We start from the raw sequence: 17746 nt of genomic DNA on the forward strand, positions 1-17746 counted from the left end.
GATATTTTGTCAAATGGACCAGTACACTTATGCCAAACATTGAGCTTCAACTCCTGTATGAAAACCTGAAAAAACCACTGCCAGTCATCATAGATAGTGCTAAGCTAGGGGTATCAATGGGCTGATTATTCAGTTGAAGGCAACTTCATCTGAGAAGTGGGGGCAGGGAGGTGCTTGCATTTTTGAGACCCCCTTCCATTTTTCAAATACTCATTCCATTTCTAACCCTAGCTCCCTTTCCATCTCGTGACTTTCACTGGAATGGGCATTTCAATTATTATGTATCCTGCTGTTCTCCCACTTCCCGGCATTGCCATTTACCATGCACATCAATGACTGTGAGGGCTCCCAGGGTGAGCCGGGCCCCGCCTGACAGCTTCCCTCTGACCAGTTCAACAATTTCTCCAATCTGTTTGTTGCTTTTCTCCAAAAATGCCTGCAGGGGGGGGGAAGGAGGTTATTATTACCAACAGGTAGGACTTGAAGACCATGTTGCAGTGTTTCCCCAACCGCTAAGGGGATTGTCCCTGATTATTTATCATTTAAATAATTTTAGCCTGATCTTCAGCTGATAAAGGCTTCCAGAGCTGCTTACAGATCAATGCAATACAAGTCAATCTCTATCTGCCCAATAAAGTATTTCAACAATATATAGAGGGTTGTCTCCAACTATGTCCTCTTCCGAGCAGACCCATTGAAATTAATGGACCAGTATTACAGCAATCCCCTCCCCCAAATCTTACAGGTAGAGTTCTTCCTTGTATGGCTTCTGATACTTCTTTTGTCCAGAAGATGGATGATACACAGATAACTACTTGTCCTGGCCACTGCAGCACCCACTTATTCCGGGGAACCTTTAAAAACAAAGCGAATAACATTAGACTGCCATGGCCAACTAGGGCTCTGAGATTTTAATATAAAGGGAAAACCATGGTCTAAATGGGAGGATGAAATGTTTTCCAAAACTTCCCTGATCTACAATGTGATATTTGTTTCATTTTATTTGCTGCCTGAATAATACCAGCAGTCTCTATGTGACATCCAACAAATTTAAACATGCACATGTAAAAAGAAACCAACATAAAGGATTAACATTATAATATGAATAAAGGGGAAGTCCTGACTCCATAGAGCAGTGTTTCCCAATTAGCTAATTACTGAGGACCCCCTACTTTTGAATCTTTTTATAACTCCATGGTAGTTACCTGTGCAAAGCATTTTTTTGAAGAAAATGTGGGGAGGACCCTCATAAGCAAAGGATTTTAGGTATACTAAAAAGACCATAAAATTTGTGATATTACCACAAATTGCCTATCCCCAGACAGTAGGAAAAACTTGTCTCCATTGCTCCACTACAACTGAAAGCAATTGTGTCCCTAACTTGCAAGTGTTCTATATGCAGAAGGGTTTTTTTTTTTAATTTGAGAGAGTATTGAAACATGCTATTCCTTACTTGTAATCTGTGATGGTACATCTAAACAAAACTTGCAGCATATGGTTCTGCTAACTGAGGGATCTTGCATCTTCAAGACATAGGTGAAGGCTTGGTCAGGGCTTGATAAAGTATTGGGGATGGGATCCCTTACATTTTTTAATGATAAGCATGTGAACCTGCCCCAGGGAGTAAGTCATTTGTGCTCTCGCTCTCTCTGCTCCCTCCAATCACAAGAGCCCAAAGAAACTGTGTCAGAGGTTTTTTTTGCCCAATCCCAGCTCACTTGCCATCCAGCAACTCTTTCACAAGTTTTCCCCCTGCCAGCAAGCAAGCAGAGGCTGGGTGATCAGTGGATCATCATTGCGGCTTTCATCGTACAATTAAAGAGATAAGTGAGATCCTGGCAGAAGATGGTGCCGTGGACCCCTGGGTGTGTTCCATGGACCCCCAGGGGTCCCCGGACCCCTAATTTGGAACCACTGCCATAGAGGGTAGCCATGTGCTCTACTTTATGGAAAACAGGGTATCCAGTCCGATGTCTAGATTAAGGATAAAGAGCTATAAGAAGGGAAAACCTTGAAGCTGCCCGTGCACAATTAGTACCCAGACAGCAGGTTGAATACACCACACTGTGCTGAGATGTATTTCTATGCAGCTTATAGTAATTACTTCCAAATTTGAATCTATATGTATGCAATATGCAAATCGCTTCTTATGATGCACTCTCTTTTAGCCTCCACTAACTATACTTTAAATTAGGATGGAAAGAAGCTAGTTTCCTTAGATCTTTAGGTGATTTGCACTAGATCAGGGAGTTTCTGGCTCTCAATCTCTGAAGAGTGAATGAAAAGACAGACACACATACTCCCAAATTAGGCTGCTGAAATGACGAAAGCTGCCAGGAATACATTTTAATGGGAAAAGGCCATGAGTTCAACTCTGATATGGGGTGGGACTTACCTGCCCCCCACCCCAATATTTTATTCAAGTTGGCACTGCAGCTTCTTATCAATGGACCACTTAAACTACTACTGTAAACCTGAATTTCAGTTCAATCAAGTTTATGGGACTTAACATACCTTAAGTACAACTGTGTCATTGAAAATCATTGCTTATTACCTGATCATATCCTTCAATGCCCCTTTCTATGACTTTTCTGATACTGGACAGCATCATGTTTTCTACTTGTGACAGCCACTTCTCAACCATGCCCTTAGGAAAAAAGATAAATGTGAAAATGAAGGCTCTATGAACCCAAAACCATACCATGATTGAATGAGAACTTTCACAATGAAAAAGTCCAAACTCTGGAGAGGAATCATTTATGTGGTTCGTTTCAAAGGGCTGGCACAGCACAGGTTCCGTGCAGTAACTCATACATTCATTGTTAATAAGATTTTAATTGGAAATGCCCTCAATTAAAAGGAATCTGTGCTTCTAGGCAATATATATATGAGACATATTACATGCTGTACAGGTCAGAGGCCAGCCTGGAGGGACCTCATCTGAGGAAGAGGAGTGGGACTATGCAGAGACCTCCAGTGCCACTGGAGAGCTTGAAGAGCCTGCTATTACAATCTATCAGCCTGAGATACTGAGCACCAAATACATCTTACTCATCTCCTCCAAAGTCCCACATACCAAGCTTGGACACCTTGATCCCAGGCTCTCCCCTTTCACCTCCAGTTTTCACCCCCTGGAGCAGAGATGGCATTAGTCCCAGCAAGAAGTCCAGCACTAGCGGAACAGCGCTTGCCTGCCAAGCAGAGGGCTTTGCTACTAGGGATACTTTGGGAGGAAGGAACAGCCAGAGAAGGACCAGGTGTGCACCAGGACACAGCAGATGACCAGGAAGAGTGAGTAGTCTCCCCTGAGCCTCTCCTGGAATACAGCTTCCTACTGCACTCGCATGGGCAGCTTCAACTCTGCCTAGGAATGGGTGAATTGATTTTGGTTTCTCTCAGTTACCCATTTTCCTTCAGTCTTCAGTTCTCCACATTTCATGTCAGTTGTTTAAGTTGTCATTAAAATTTGTTAAGCATTTTAATGAGAATTTCTCCTAATGAGAACATTCTTCAATGGAATTTTGCCCAACAAACACATTTCCACAAACAAGTCACCCTAATAAAATGTATTTCCACCCACTAATATATGCATTTCTTTGCATTTTACCTAACATATGCATATTTGTATACATTACTTGGTTGAAGAACTGCACAGCAAAATTCAGATAAATGCTAATTTAGAAGGGTGGCTATGATTCAGTTTGCTTATGGTTTCAGAAAGTATGAATTATGTAGGTTCACTTTAAAATGCAAACTGAATAGAGTTTCTTTCCCATTCCTAGTCCTGGTTTGCCCTGCTCCAAGATAAAGAGAATTGATGGTGGACAAAAGGACTATTTTCAATGCTCTTCACTTTTTCATCTAAAAACTGGCATCTTCCATTGAGCTTATACCCCAATAAGCACATTGCTATGGCCAAGCTATCAAATAGAAAAACAATAAAATTCTATGCAAAGGTTACTTTGGCTTGTGCTGGGTAGATTGTCTTGATAAAAGGTACAATTTCCTTCTCTGAGCTGATCATGCCTATAATCTCCATGTTGTCCGTAAAGTCTAGTTTTGCGATTCCCTCAAAGCACTTTTTCAAGTGTGGCTGCACTCGGAGAGGATCTTTGGTTTCGGACAAAATCTCCAGCAACTCGTCATTAGAAAGGAAGAAGAATCTGTTCAAAATAGGGTTGTTGTTTTTAACATCCATGCATTAATTTTCATGACACAGAAGTCACACAGCTTGGTGGTCATCACTTCATTGGCCCGTGACCTAAATGGGGAGGGGCCACCGCTCAGCAGAATAACATTTATGCCAAATACAGGGAGTCCCATCTCCCATATCTGCTCTTTCAGTTAAAAGAATCTCAGCAGGTAGGTGTGGAGCTTTTTTTCAAACAAAGGGCTGCATTCTCTTCTAGGCAACCTTGGGGGATGGGGATGTGCCAATGGTGGGTGAGGCAAAACAACTCATGCAAATGTTACCTTAGTACAAAAGGATAGTTTCTACACACTTTCATAGACCCATCTCTGCCTTCCATCTAGGCAAGCAAGAGGCATTCTCAGAGTTCAATAATACTTTGCAGCCAGACAAAAACACTCAAGGAGAGTGGGAAGATGGCTAATTAGAGCTGGAGCTGGGAAGAGGGTGTGTGGCCTGGGGTAAGTCTTAAGAAGAGAGAAGCTTATCTCTTGTGTGACGATAAGCTTAGCAAATGTGTAGGTAGCATCTTACTACAACTCAAAAGCCAGAGGAGATTTCTGCATCTCCTCTTGATTTTTACGACCACTGTTTGCTCCCTAAGGTCTTTATCTGGCCAAATTTATCACAGCACCACTACTCAGGAGGAAATGCTGCTGTGAAAATTAGGATGCTCGACTAGATAGGCCTTTGGATGGATCCAGTAGGGTTCTGGTTGTTTAAATCTGGTTAATTTGACTGCTCAGTGTAATGTCTATGGCAGATCCATTCCTACATCCAGACCACCATTCCAGAATACTCTTGCCTAAGCATAGACTAGTCTACTTCAGGACTCAAGAAATAATTCTGGAAGGAGGACATCAGCCTGTTTGCAACAGTGAGCAAGGAAAGCTCCCTGAAATAAGCCTCGTCATTTAATAGCCATAGCCTCAGTCTAGCTTCTTATTTCTAAGAGTCCCAGGCCTCTGAACTCAAGGCTTCCTGTGTAGTCAATGTGCCATGTGTATCCACAAAGCTAATTTCTTAATGAGAATCGATTTGCTTTAAATTGAAATTTGCTAATGAGCCCACCTTGGGAAAAATAACCTTTTCTTTTCCAAGTAAGTATTCAGACCCTTCTGGATGTCTTCCAAAAGCATATTTGCTTCTTGAAGTCTGTCCAACATCTTTGGTTGCTCAGTGGCGATCAGGACTCTGGTGTCTTTCACCTATTTTTGTTAAAAAAGCTTACAATAGTAAAGAAGCTGAGCCCCCACAGGCTCCTCATCTTTGATACAAAGCATCATTTGCAGCTAGGACTCAATCAGAACAAGTTTAGCACACCTAGCGATTTGCCCATAGTTCTACAAGATTTGTAGTTGACCATCTCGATTCTCTTGCATTTTGGGCCCATACTGACTTCCTGTGTTTGCCTGCAGGTATCTTACTGGACGGTTCTCTTTGAACCTGGTTCCTGCTACCACTGGCTGGACCACTTATCTTTCAGGATGTTTGTGGGCTCTGTCAGTTCAAAACAGGACACTCACCTTGGAAGGGAGAAGACTGCCTGCCATGTTGATAGCCTTGCCAAGGCTCACTTAAACTACTCTATGAGACAGATTAGACTGAGCAGAAGTGACTCGAGAGTAAACTTTGCAGCTGAGCAAGGCATGTGAATCCAGTCTCTATGCAACACTAGAACGGTGCTATATCACACAGCTGCTACTGTACTAAACAGGTATGGTATGCTGTGTAAGAACCCCCAACCATTTTGTCTGCTAAAGCCCAACCACTGCTGGTGAGCAACAACCTGGCTCAAAACTATTGCAATCTTTCTTTTACAGGGAAAGTAAAATGCTCTATGCATGAACCCGCCCCCCATGTGATATGTTCACACTGTAGGGGGTTGGACTAGATGACACTGTGGGTCCCTTCTGCCTATACAGTTTTTGTGTGTGCAAAATCCCAAGTGCAACTGTCTACTTACTGCTTGCACCATGATGTCCTTCCAGTACATGTCCACTATTCCAAACTTCCTCCCCTCCTCTGGCATTTGAGCAATAATGTCCTCAGAGCTGAATATGGGTTCCAGATAAAGCCATGTTGCCTGGCATTTTAACCAATTGTCTAAAATTTCCTGCATCAGAACAAGCTTCTCCTCCCACCTCTGTAAAGAGATCAATGTAAAGGTCTCCAAGGCACTATTTTTAATTCTCACTCAGCAGACTTGAGGCAACATTAAATAACAGGCTTCATTCCGCCCCCCTCCTTTCATCTCTCCTGTTGTATCAGTGTACCTACAAAACAGCACGCTGTTGTAACATTCCTCCCCTCCCCAAACTGATTAACAGTGCTTCTCAAACTTGTTTTTCAAATATCATTTGGAAATAGCTTTTTTTCTATAAAAGATCAACCACCCTCCCTAAAAAAAGGTTTATAAAATCGACCCTCAGCAATGACATTTGAGAATGTGTCCTTGCTAAAGTGGTCAGTTTAAACATAAGCCCATTTTTTCTATATTTGCAATTTTTTTATAGGGATATAAGATTCCAATTTATCTCTCCAGTAAACCAATCCCCAGAACTACTGTTTGGAAGTTGTCAAAGCCTTTCATAAGTTGTAGTGCCAGATTTGTATTTTGCAGACTACCTATTCTGTTCACACACAGGGTGAATCTCAGCTGGAAAGATAGGAACAAAGCAATTCTGGAGAAGGAAAGAGAGAGATCTTGTGTTAAGGGCGAGGAAGCACTAACAAGCTGTCAGAGTTAAAGGTAACGCTTCAGCCCATGATCAAATATTAATAGGAAAAGCCCTTTGGACTCTTGGTTGGAGCAGCCCTTTGACAATCCATTATTTTTCGCTCCTCCTTTCATCAGTAAGTCACATTGGGAGGCCTCAAATTCAACCAAGCACATAAATCACACTAAACAGCAGGGAAAATCACCAAAAACAATACTCAAAATTGTGTGGATTTCATAAATGTCAAGCGGCTACAGACAGGTTCTGTAATGCAGGTACCAGAGTACAGTTGCAGAGTGGTAGTCAGCTAGGTTTTCCTCAAAATAGACCTGTTAAAATTATGCTCATTATTTTCAGTGGGTCTTCTCTGAATACCTCAAGCTGCAATCCTAACCCTGTTTATTCAGAAGTAAGTCCTACTGAATTCAATGGGGTTTACTCCCAGATAAATGGGGTTAGGCTTATAGCCTGACATACCAACTAATAGACTTTCTAAATGTGCTGACTGCATATCAGAGAATGTTACAGAATTGTGCTTTCTGATGGCTAGCCTTGTTTGGGATAATGTTTTTAAAAAGCACAGAGTGGTATATATTGCAGCAGGAACAGGGGTGTGTTATACAGTTCACCAGTGTGATCTATTATATCCGATGTCGCTGAGCCAGAACTCCCATCATCCCTGACCACTAGCCATGTTGGCTGGGGCTGATGGGAGTTGTACTTCAGCAACATTTGGAGGGCCACAGATTCTCCACCCTGGCTTTAGATGTAGTGTAGAATGCAGATTCCTGTGTCCCATCTTCCCAATAAGCAAGCTGCTCACCCCATCCAAATACGTCATGGGGATGTTCTTATGCTAATGCATTGCATGGAGGCGCACAGAAACACAGACAACCCTGTTTCTCCTTACCCGGCATTCACCCTCTATCGGTTTGATGAATGGAGAACCACACATTGTCTGGGTCTTGACAATGTGATCATCCAGCAGAAGCTGGATGTCGTCAATTGCAGACAGAATGCTGGTGTCCTGCAAAGAAGCCACACTTAGTTGAGGTAACTTATTTAAACCCCATTATCACTGTGTTATGCACAAGTGGGGCCTGTAGCAATATGTTGTTCCTGGACACATCTTGAAGCACCCCACTCCCTCTTTTCTACTCCTAGTTTGAATACCAGTTGCTGGGAATCACCAGTGAACGCTGTTGAGGTCCTGGTTTTGGGCTTCCCATTGGGGCATCTGGTTGGCCCCTTTGAGAACAGCATGGTAGACCATTGGCCTGACCCAGCAGGTTCTTCCAATGTTCTTATGACTATATAAGCAACCACACTCACAGCTTGAACATCAGAAATAGATGGAATGATTATACACGCAATCCTATTCTTCCCCATATGACTCTTGCTGCCAGGTTTACATTTTTTGTGTCATCACATGTGGGTAACCTGCTCTTTCCCCATGTACCATATATTACAGGAATGCATGGCGCTGGCGTAGAGAATCTCCAGTCAATTCAAACAGTAATAGGCATACAAATAGCAGCCTCCTGTATTCAATGCTGCTACATGGAAGTGGTTATCACAAACCAACCAACCAACCAACCAACCAAAACACCATCTTGGGGCATATCTTGCTCCCACAGGCACTACGGTCAGACTGGCAATGGGCAGCAGCCTCAGGTGATTGAGGAGCCAGCTGTGAGCCAGGCCAATGGTCAGAACTAATTAGTAATGCAGGACTTAAGGACAAGCCAGGGACTAAAAAGCAAGCCAGGACTGGAGGACAAACCAAGAAGCAGGACTGAAGAACAAGCCAGGTGCCAGGGCCAAAGAATACAGTTACATGCCAGTGGTCAGGAAGACCTTGTGGTTCAGTCAAGACTCAGCTGGAAAAGGAAGCCCTTTTAGATTCCCTCTTGCCCATGAAGACCCGGTAGCCAGCTTGGGTGGGTGCAGTCTAAGGAAGCTGCCACCTCCAGTTCACTGGTTCATCACTGGAGCAGCAACACACAGATTCCAGCAGCTCTGGACAGCTGCCGTTCAACCAGAAACAAACCCAGTGATCCTCAGTAAAGTAACGTAACTGAGAAAATAACTATTGTCCCAAGCACAGTTGCTCGATCGCAGAAAATGTACTCACTGTGTCCCTGTATTTTATAAAAGTGAAACAGATATTTGCCCATTCCGATTTCATTTTCTCCATGTTTTTCTCTAGAGAGTACTCCTTGCTAGCTGCTGCTCCAATAGGCTCTAGTCTAAATGAAAATGGGAAATAAAGCAAATATGTGAGTTTCATATTGATTTACTCAGTCAAAGCTGCAATTACCTAAAGCCTGGGTGGGGAACCTTTGCTCGTCTAAATGTCACTGAACTACACGGCCCCCTCAACAGTGACCAGTGGCCAAGTAGGCTGATTGGGAGTTGAAGTCTGGAGGGATTTTAATTGACTTAGAGACTCTCATCGTAAGAGTGTGAAGCTGGTTTGAGAAACAACAAAACAGCAAAGTTTTATAACAAAGCACAGCATGCAAATGTATTTTGGCTCATGTTGTATGAAGATGGATTAAAAATCCAGCACTGGAATTACAGTGAGTCCACAGCAAATGGAGGTGTGTCCAGAGAAGACAGGCTATTATCTGGAGAAGCATTCACCACAGAGAGCTCTCCATGGTCCTGACCCTCAGCTCAAGAAAAAAAATATAGGGAAATAGTAGTTTAAATTGGAGGTTTTCAACCTTTTTAGGTCCACAGCTCTCTTGACCAACTACATTCTTTCTGTAGCACCCCTGTGGGGCTCAGGGGCCCAGTTATGTCACCACTTGCCCACAGAGCTAGCAGGCCCTCACCCCTTTTTGAACACCCTCCCTTGTGGAGTGTTTTCTCAGCCTTCCTCTTCTCCCCTCTCCTTTGGTGTCCTCTGGGTAGCTGCAGCTGTTGCCCCTGGTCTCTGAGCTCCACTCTCCCTTGTTCCAAAGAGAGGTGCCTCCTCGCACTGCCCCACAGGGGCCTGGGAAGCACTCCCTGGCCAGCCCCAGAGGCACCATTTGCCTGGGGAGCTTGCAGCCAGGGCTCCTACAACAAACAGCCATGCAAGCCTTTGGGAGGCAAAGACCCAAGAGTCCATCAGAGGCAGGAGGGAAGGAAAGAGGGACAGAGGCCAGTGTTGCCTGCTGCACCCCTGACCATCATTCAAGGCACCCCAGGGTGCCATGGCACACTGGTTGAAAACCAGTATCATCAGCAAACTTGACTACCTCACTGCTCACTCCCAAGAAAAAAGAATGGAAGCTTCTAGTGCTAGGAAAAGTTTTCTCTTTCTTTGCCTGACCTACACCTTCCCACACTTGGCTCCTGCTTGAAATAGGGGGTTAATGGGCAAACTATGCATGACATTATATGCATTTCTGCATTTCAAGTGCATGGGGTTTTTTAAAGATGCAAATAGTAAACAACCCTACACATGAGGCCCAGTTCAACAGGACTTACTCCCAAGCAAGAGTGCATAGGATTGTACCCTTAAGCTACAATCCCAAACACACTTACTAATGACACAGTGGGGCTCATTTCTAAGCAAACATACAACAGAACCATGCTGTTAGGCTTTGAGTGCATTTTTTTAGCACAGATGCACACATGTGGGAGCACAATGGGCACAAGAATTGCATGAACTTAGCTCCTCATTGTTCTGGAGCAAGACAAGGTGTCTCCCCACATACATTTTTTACTGAAAAGTTCTGATTCGATTCTAAAGAGTTTCCTAATATTCCACAAAAAAATAACTGGGGCAGTGAGCAAAATTGCAAGGCTTTAAACAGTTTCAGGAAATATCAACTAGAAATCAAACTCTAATGTTGTTAATGCATGCAACAAATATTAACCAGATTAAAAGATCTGGGTGTTATTTTCTTACTTATCAATGTATTTTGATAGACCATATTCCAACATGTTCATGAGTGATGTAGTTTCATCAGGTCTTATCTCATATCCAACTATTTCACTTATCTGGAAAAAAAATGGACAAAACACAGAAAAGGGGTTTGTACAGGCATGGCAATACTGGTCCATCTTATGGGCCTGTTGTAAGAATTACTGAAATGCTTACATGAAACATTACGCTCCATATCTGTAACTAAACCTAAATCATAATTGCAGTGAAAAGGACAACAACGTGTGTGTTGTATATTACAATGTCCTTTTCTAGGGTTTACAGATTTCATTTGCTTAGCTAATTGTTTCCCATAAAAAATCCCAAAGCAATAGACCCCCGACTTGATGAGGCTTATTTGATATCAACACAAAATGGAACCTTTTGTGTCATCGGCCCTGTCCTGTAGAATGCATCATGACCCCTGTTAAGGTCTACACTACAGTTGGCTAATGCGCGTGACATCAATGATAACAATGACACATTCCCTCCACTCAATCATGTCCATGCCATTTGGGGCATTTGAAGGGGGCTTAATTTTTTTTTTTAAAAAAAGAATAACTTCTTATGAGAGTGACATAAGAAATTCACACTAAAATGCCGATCAATTTTCACAAGGACTTCATATGCAAACTGATGTGCAAATGTGCAGTACTGAACCCAGGACTGGGAATATGAGAAACAGAGAAACCATAATCGACAGACTTCCCCATCGCTACCTGTTCCCAATGCCTATCCTTCATCCCTCGATTGCAGGCAATAGAGAGGACAGGAAGATGTTGCTTGAACTTGTCGATCTTAAATTTCACATTCTCCGCTAAACGCTTTGGTCCAGGTTGATCTACTAAGGTCTTTGTCAGTTTGTACATTGTCCGCCACATGGTGGCAACATCTTCACTGATTTCCTCAGCGTTCAGCTGCAGGAGAGGTCCTGCATGTGAAAAAGCAAACAAGCATTTTGTAAATCTCAAAACCCAAGTTTTCTCTGCAAAGATTTACTGGCAGGTATTGAAGGCACTGTAACAAAACCAAAGCCAAAATCAATAACTCCTAGTTAAATACCAAAAGCACTGCCTTAAATAATACATGCCCATGCAAGAATATCTCAGGCTCAGAGATATTCTGCCTCAAGACACATAGCTGCAGAGAAAAGAAAATGGGAGATTACTTTCTAACAAATGAATATCTGGGTGAGGGCAATTTCATTTTAGAAGTGCCTTCAGATGTTGTTGTTGTTGTTGTTGTTGTTGTTGTTGTTAAATCTTCTGCTTTTTGGGAAGGGAGCACACATTTTATTTTCTCTCGTAAAGATCAGTAAACATAATTTTTTTAAGACACACAACTCAGTTGCAAGCAACTTATCTTCGTGCATGAAAAACCTCACCATTCATCCATTCCTCAGACTTCGTATGGAAGTTGTAAGCAGTCACCCAAAGCTGTTCAAAAGGTATTTTGTTTGTGATGATAGTCTGCAGCAGTGGAAACTGGCTTTTCTCTCGTTCCAGTAGCTCCTCTTCCTTATTAATAGCCTGTAACACACACATACACACACATTATTTTAATGATTTGGTGCAGAGCTCTTGGTGTATGTGTGTTTTCAATCCAGCATTACAAAGAGAACTAAAACAATTTCTTTAGAGAAGGGGGAAATTCAGATCTAAGTCTCCCCACATCATTTCCTTATCAAAATTTGCTACAACATGGTCTGTGCATGCAGAAGAACACTAGAACTCAGGGATATCCAATGCAGCTGAATGTTGGAAGATTCAAGAGAGATAAAAGAAAGCACATCTTCATGCAGTGCATAAACTATGAGACTCACACCAACAGGAGGCAGTGATGGCTACCAACTTGGGTGATTTTATAGGATTGGACAAATTTGTGAAGGAGAAGGTTATCAGTGGCTACTAGCCACAATAGGTATGTTTTGCCTCCTCAGCAGTAATGCTTCTGAATACTAGCCACTGGGGATCACAGGTGGGGGGGCGTGCTCTTGCACTCATGTCCTGCAAGGGGGGGGGGGGGCTTTTCCCACAGGCATCTGGGTGGCTGCTGTGTGACTAAGATGCTGGACTAGATGGACCATTTGCCTAATCCAGCAGGTTCTTCTTATGTTCCCCTCCCACTGTTGCTTCACTTGGGTTGAACTGTGAGCTCCTCAGGACAGAGACCTGCCCTCTTGCAATTTGTGAAGTGTCACAAACTTTTTAGCAATGATAAACATTACTACTGTAAATAATAAAACTATTCAAAGCTGGGTGCTGTGAACACAATTGCGTTCCAGAAAAGACCACTGGTCAACCATTCTCAATATCTTAGGCTGCATAATTGCACTCACTATCAGACACATTCAGAATAGTAGAGCCATTGAAATCAATAGGCATGACTAGTTTAGGTCCAATTATTTTAATGGGTCTACTGTGAATAGTTAGATGCAAACCAGAGGAGCTCACTTCTGCATAAACATGCACAGGTTGGCACTGTAAAATAAATTAAGGCTGCAATCCTAACCTCACTTATCTGGCAGTAAGCCCCATTGAATTCAGTAGGACCTACTATGGAGCAGGTATGGTTAGGATTATGCTAAGTAAGCATTTGTAAATTTATAGCTACGGAGAGACTAACTTCATATTCAGAAAGAGCAGCGTCCAAATTCTTAGACAACTCATTAAACTTTTCAACGTTGTTCTTCATTTCTTCCATGGTCATGACATCCTTCTTTCGGAAGCTTTCGACTTCTTTGTTATAATTTTCTAGGATAGCCTCAAATTCAGAGCACCTGGTTGTAAGCAAAGATAGCAAAGCATTCACTCATCTTATAGCTTGCTCCTCAATTAAAAAAAACAAACAAAACCCCCAAAAATCAGTAAGTGAAGTTAAGAATTAAGTCACTTGGAGGTTTTGTTAGTCTGTTAAAGAAAAGTGGGATATAAAATGCCTAGATTGAATAAATAAACAATGGACCTTTAACTTAACTCTGCAAAGCAGAGGGTGAGCAACCTGGCTGCCGAATTCTGCATCAGCTGAAGCTTCCGAACCGTCTTCAAAGGCAGCCCTATGTATAATGCATTGCAGTAATCTACTTGGCTCACTTTTCCCAATGGTAGGGCTACCAAGGCCCATCTTAATGGTTTGGGAAGGTTCAAATGGGAGGCGGCAGTTTCTGAGCCCACCTCCTCCTAAGTTAGTAACTTACCTTTTGATGAGACAGAGCTCCACGTGATCCCGTCTGTTCATCAGCTGATTCCTTGCGGTTTCAAAGATGACCTCAATCTCATCCGGCCAATGCAAAACAGTACTGTTCAGCTTTATATCATCACCTAGGAAAACGTTATACCTTAAATTAATCTGCACATCTGTTCTGTTGTGGCCATTCTTGCACTCCTTCGTATGTCATTTTGTGATGCTGCTGCACCAAAAAGCTAACTCAAATAAACTTAAGCTGAAAGCTAACAAAATCTTTGACCAAGCTCTGTTTTTTAATGCAAGTATTTGTTTTTTATTTATTGCATTTCTATCCCACCTTCCTCTTTAAGGAGTTCGAGGTGGCGTATATGATTCTCCCCCTCCTCAATTAATCGTAACAGCATTGTGAGGTACTGGCCCAAGGTCACCCAGTAAACTTCCTGGCTGAAGTGGAAAATTGAACTCTAGTCTTCCAGGTCCTAGACCAACACTCTACATTACACCACACTGGCTCTCATTAAATGGCAGATTGAAAGCACCCTATTAGAATAGGCATCCTCCTTTCTCGTGTTCATAGGTGTATGTATCACTTAAAAACAAATAAAGGATCAATTAAAGCTCATGCAATTAATCAGCTAAGATTTGTTTAGCTGGGTGACAGTCCTAAGACCAGCCCTTAGCTTGGATTCTTTCTTTGTTGTATTTTCCTTTTCAAAAACGTACAAGGAAGATCAGCATAGTCCATCAGGAATTCCAGTCTGTAGATAGCTTCCCTGATTTCACGACGCAACTTAAAGACAGTGACGTCACTGGATTTTTTCAAATAGGCCGTGGTATCAACCAGCTCCTCAGTGGTCATAGGCACATCACTGACTTTGTCTGCAATTATGCTGTACTGGTTGCAAATGCTACAGATGGAAACAGAAGAGGGACATGTTGTTAAACATCTATCACAATGAATGGATTTTTTAATGATATAATGGTATATAAATATTTGCATAAACAAACAAACAAATGTGTTAGGCAAAGTGACATACAAAACTGCGTTACATCAGCCAGAATTTCTTGCAGGAGAGAGAGAGAGAGATGCATTAAAATGTGTATATTAAGTGAAATCGGTACTAAAATGCTGGTTCATTATCATAAGGACTTCTTAAAAAATATAAGGATCCACAATCTGTTGTGGCAATGTGGAGAACTGAACTTAAAAGGGGGGGGGGGGGGAGAAACCAAAATGAACAGACCCCCCCCCCATCATGGTCATGTCCCATTTATTTGCACATACCTCTGGTTTACCTCCCTGTTTTCTTCCACTTGGAACTCAATCAGCCTGTCTTTCAGCTTCTGAGTTCGACAGCAAAGATCCTCATTCAGCTTTAATGCGTCAAGGCAGAACAAGGCCAGAGGGACTGTGACGTGCAGAGACGCAATTTCTTTTTTCAGTTTCGTCAAACCATCAATCTTCTGCATATGGAAGACATTGCCATGGTTATATGGTGACAACAACAGTAACAACAATCACATTATCTTAGGCTATTTCGGACATGTTGAAAAAGAGAAAAGAGCAGTCTACAAATGTGTTTCTTTTCTTTCTTTCTTTCTTTTCTTTCTTTCTTTCTTTCTATCTATTAGTTTTTATTAATGATTTTTTTGTGTAACAAACAAACAAAGAAAAGCACATACAGTATCTTCACTTTCAATTTATAGAGTCTTTTTCACAATTCATTTACATTCAGTATGAGGCACTGTTATCATATGAATTATGTGGTTGAGGAAAAGGAGAGAGGAGAGAGAGGGGGGAGAGAGATGAGGGGAAATTTGATCTTTCATTCTATTGCATAGTATTTGTGTAGGACACTCCCACTGCATGTGTTGATTTGTCTCTATAATGGGACATTCTCTCCAACACAAGGGCATTAAGTGTCTATTGCACTATCTATGCATCTTTTAGATACCTTTCTCAGGTCCCTTAATACACTCATTCAGTCCATTGCAAAGAAACCCCATGGTGTTGCTTGCGCTCCAAAAGCCATAAGCAAGGTTGTGCCTTTCCCCACAGGCCTGGCTTTCTGCACTCCTGATCTTGCTTGAAAGTGCTGATCCATAAGTGCAGGTTGACCCCCTTGCAGAGCCATGCCCTTCAAATGAAAAGCTCTCCAGGATAAAGAAATTGCACTGGCTTACATTTGTAATTTAGCTTTTAGTTATGCTATAAGTCATTACCTCCACAAAATCATCCAGATCATGTCTTTTGCTTAAAAACTCAGTCACGTCATTTTCTGCATTGTTATTCAAGAGATCGCTGTACTTCTCGTACACGCTTAAGTATCTTAAACACAAGGGGGGGGAGATAAAAGAAACCTAAATTCTCCAGAACAGGATCAATGGTAATGAATATATGTTTTTTAATGTACTTTTATGCCATCATGGAATTCAAAGTGGCATAAATGTGGTTCCCAGGAAGTCACACATTCAGGCACTGACCAGACCCAGATCTGATTTGCTTCAGCAAAATGGTGACCTCCTGTGCCTTCAGACCAGTATTTGCAGTATGAATAACTATATTTCATGATAATTTTCTCCCAAGTCATTTCCATTGTTGAGACAAAAAAATGAAAGAACATAATGTCTGAGAAATCTACTATACATTTTGGAAAGTTGTTCATGTTTTTCCCTGCTCAATATGCATTTGGATGCTTCTTAAGATATTTAGGCCAGATTTGGGTTCCCAAAATCAAGAAGCAGGTTTTCAACTATTTGATCGAGAAAACTACCAGCATATGCTTACTTTCGCGGACCAACAAGATTGTGATTAAATATCTCAGCAGTTTTGTTCACATATTCTGAAACCAATGATTCATCTGCTTGGACAGTACGAAGAATTAGGTCATCCCCTTTTAATTCTGGGAATAGTTTAACTTGTACCTAGAAAGAGGAAGCAGGAACCATAGTGAGCAGAAAGGGATAAACATTGCATGAATGCATCATAGAGAAAATGTTTGTTTCTTGACTTACAGGTTGCTATTGCTGTTGGTTTTTAAAAGTGAGCTATTTTACCCTGCCTAAAATTTGGGGAATTACACTATAGATTTTTGGCTCCTATAATATCCTAGAATTCATTTGATATGCTATTGTAAATGATTAAACAATAGCACAATCATATGAAAGCATTCTAGAAACTAAGATACAGTTGTTGTTGTTGTTGTTGTTGTTGTTGTTGTTGTTGTTGTTGTTGTTTATTTAGTTATACCCAGCCGTTTTCTCTGACGGGACTCAAGGTGACTTACAGATAAAAACAAGAATTGCTAAAAACATAGAAAAAAACATCATTTAAAAACAAACATTGGTAGAATTAAAACAGTATACATATATAAAAACTGTTTAAAACATACAAATAATTACAATAAAAGCAGCACAGCACCCGGCCTTTCATTATTAGCAGTCAGTTCCCAAAAGCCTGTGGTTCACACATAATGCTTAGCTGTAGTAAACTATAGTACTGAGCTATAGTAGACATTAACCAACCATGGCTTATGAGCGTGGTTTGTTCATGAATAAAAAAACCATGGCTAAGGTGCTGGGCCAAATTCAAATGGTCAAATTAAAGCATGGCTTAGCATTACATGCACCTACGCCACTGTTTTCAATTAGGATTTGCATAAGATTGCAGCTGAAGTCTGTAATCCTATGTACCATACCTTTGCCTGGGAGAAAGTCCTACTGAACATAATA

General features: G+C 41.7%; 1 protein-coding gene across 7 annotated transcripts in view; it reads right to left on the minus strand.

Moving 5' to 3' along the window:
* The window catches only part of DNAH3 (dynein axonemal heavy chain 3), an 84243-nt gene that overhangs the window by 45622 nt on the left and 20875 nt on the right, over positions 1-17746 (minus strand). For all 7 annotated transcript variants that reach the window (XM_083584831.1, XM_083584836.1, XM_083584830.1 and 4 more), the window contains exons 12-28: positions 16803-16939; positions 16238-16343; positions 15300-15478; positions 14738-14922; positions 14025-14148; positions 13454-13607; positions 12213-12357; positions 11548-11759; positions 10814-10905; positions 9044-9158; positions 7820-7936; positions 6156-6335; positions 5261-5397; positions 3962-4163; positions 2555-2647; positions 744-854; positions 322-436 (exon numbers count right to left, since the gene is read on the minus strand). In XM_083584831.1, coding sequence (XP_083440957.1) covers positions 322-436; positions 744-854; positions 2555-2647; positions 3962-4163; positions 5261-5397; positions 6156-6335; positions 7820-7936; positions 9044-9158; positions 10814-10905; positions 11548-11759; positions 12213-12357; positions 13454-13607; positions 14025-14148; positions 14738-14922; positions 15300-15478; positions 16238-16343; positions 16803-16939 — 2404 coding nt within the window. The remainder of the gene's footprint in view (positions 1-321; positions 437-743; positions 855-2554; positions 2648-3961; positions 4164-5260; positions 5398-6155; positions 6336-7819; positions 7937-9043; positions 9159-10813; positions 10906-11547; positions 11760-12212; positions 12358-13453; positions 13608-14024; positions 14149-14737; positions 14923-15299; positions 15479-16237; positions 16344-16802; positions 16940-17746) is intronic.

This window comes from Podarcis filfolensis (genome assembly GCF_964270895.1).
Source record: "Podarcis filfolensis genome assembly, chromosome: 14".
Classification (NCBI taxonomy): Eukaryota; Metazoa; Chordata; class Lepidosauria; order Squamata; family Lacertidae; genus Podarcis; species Podarcis filfolensis.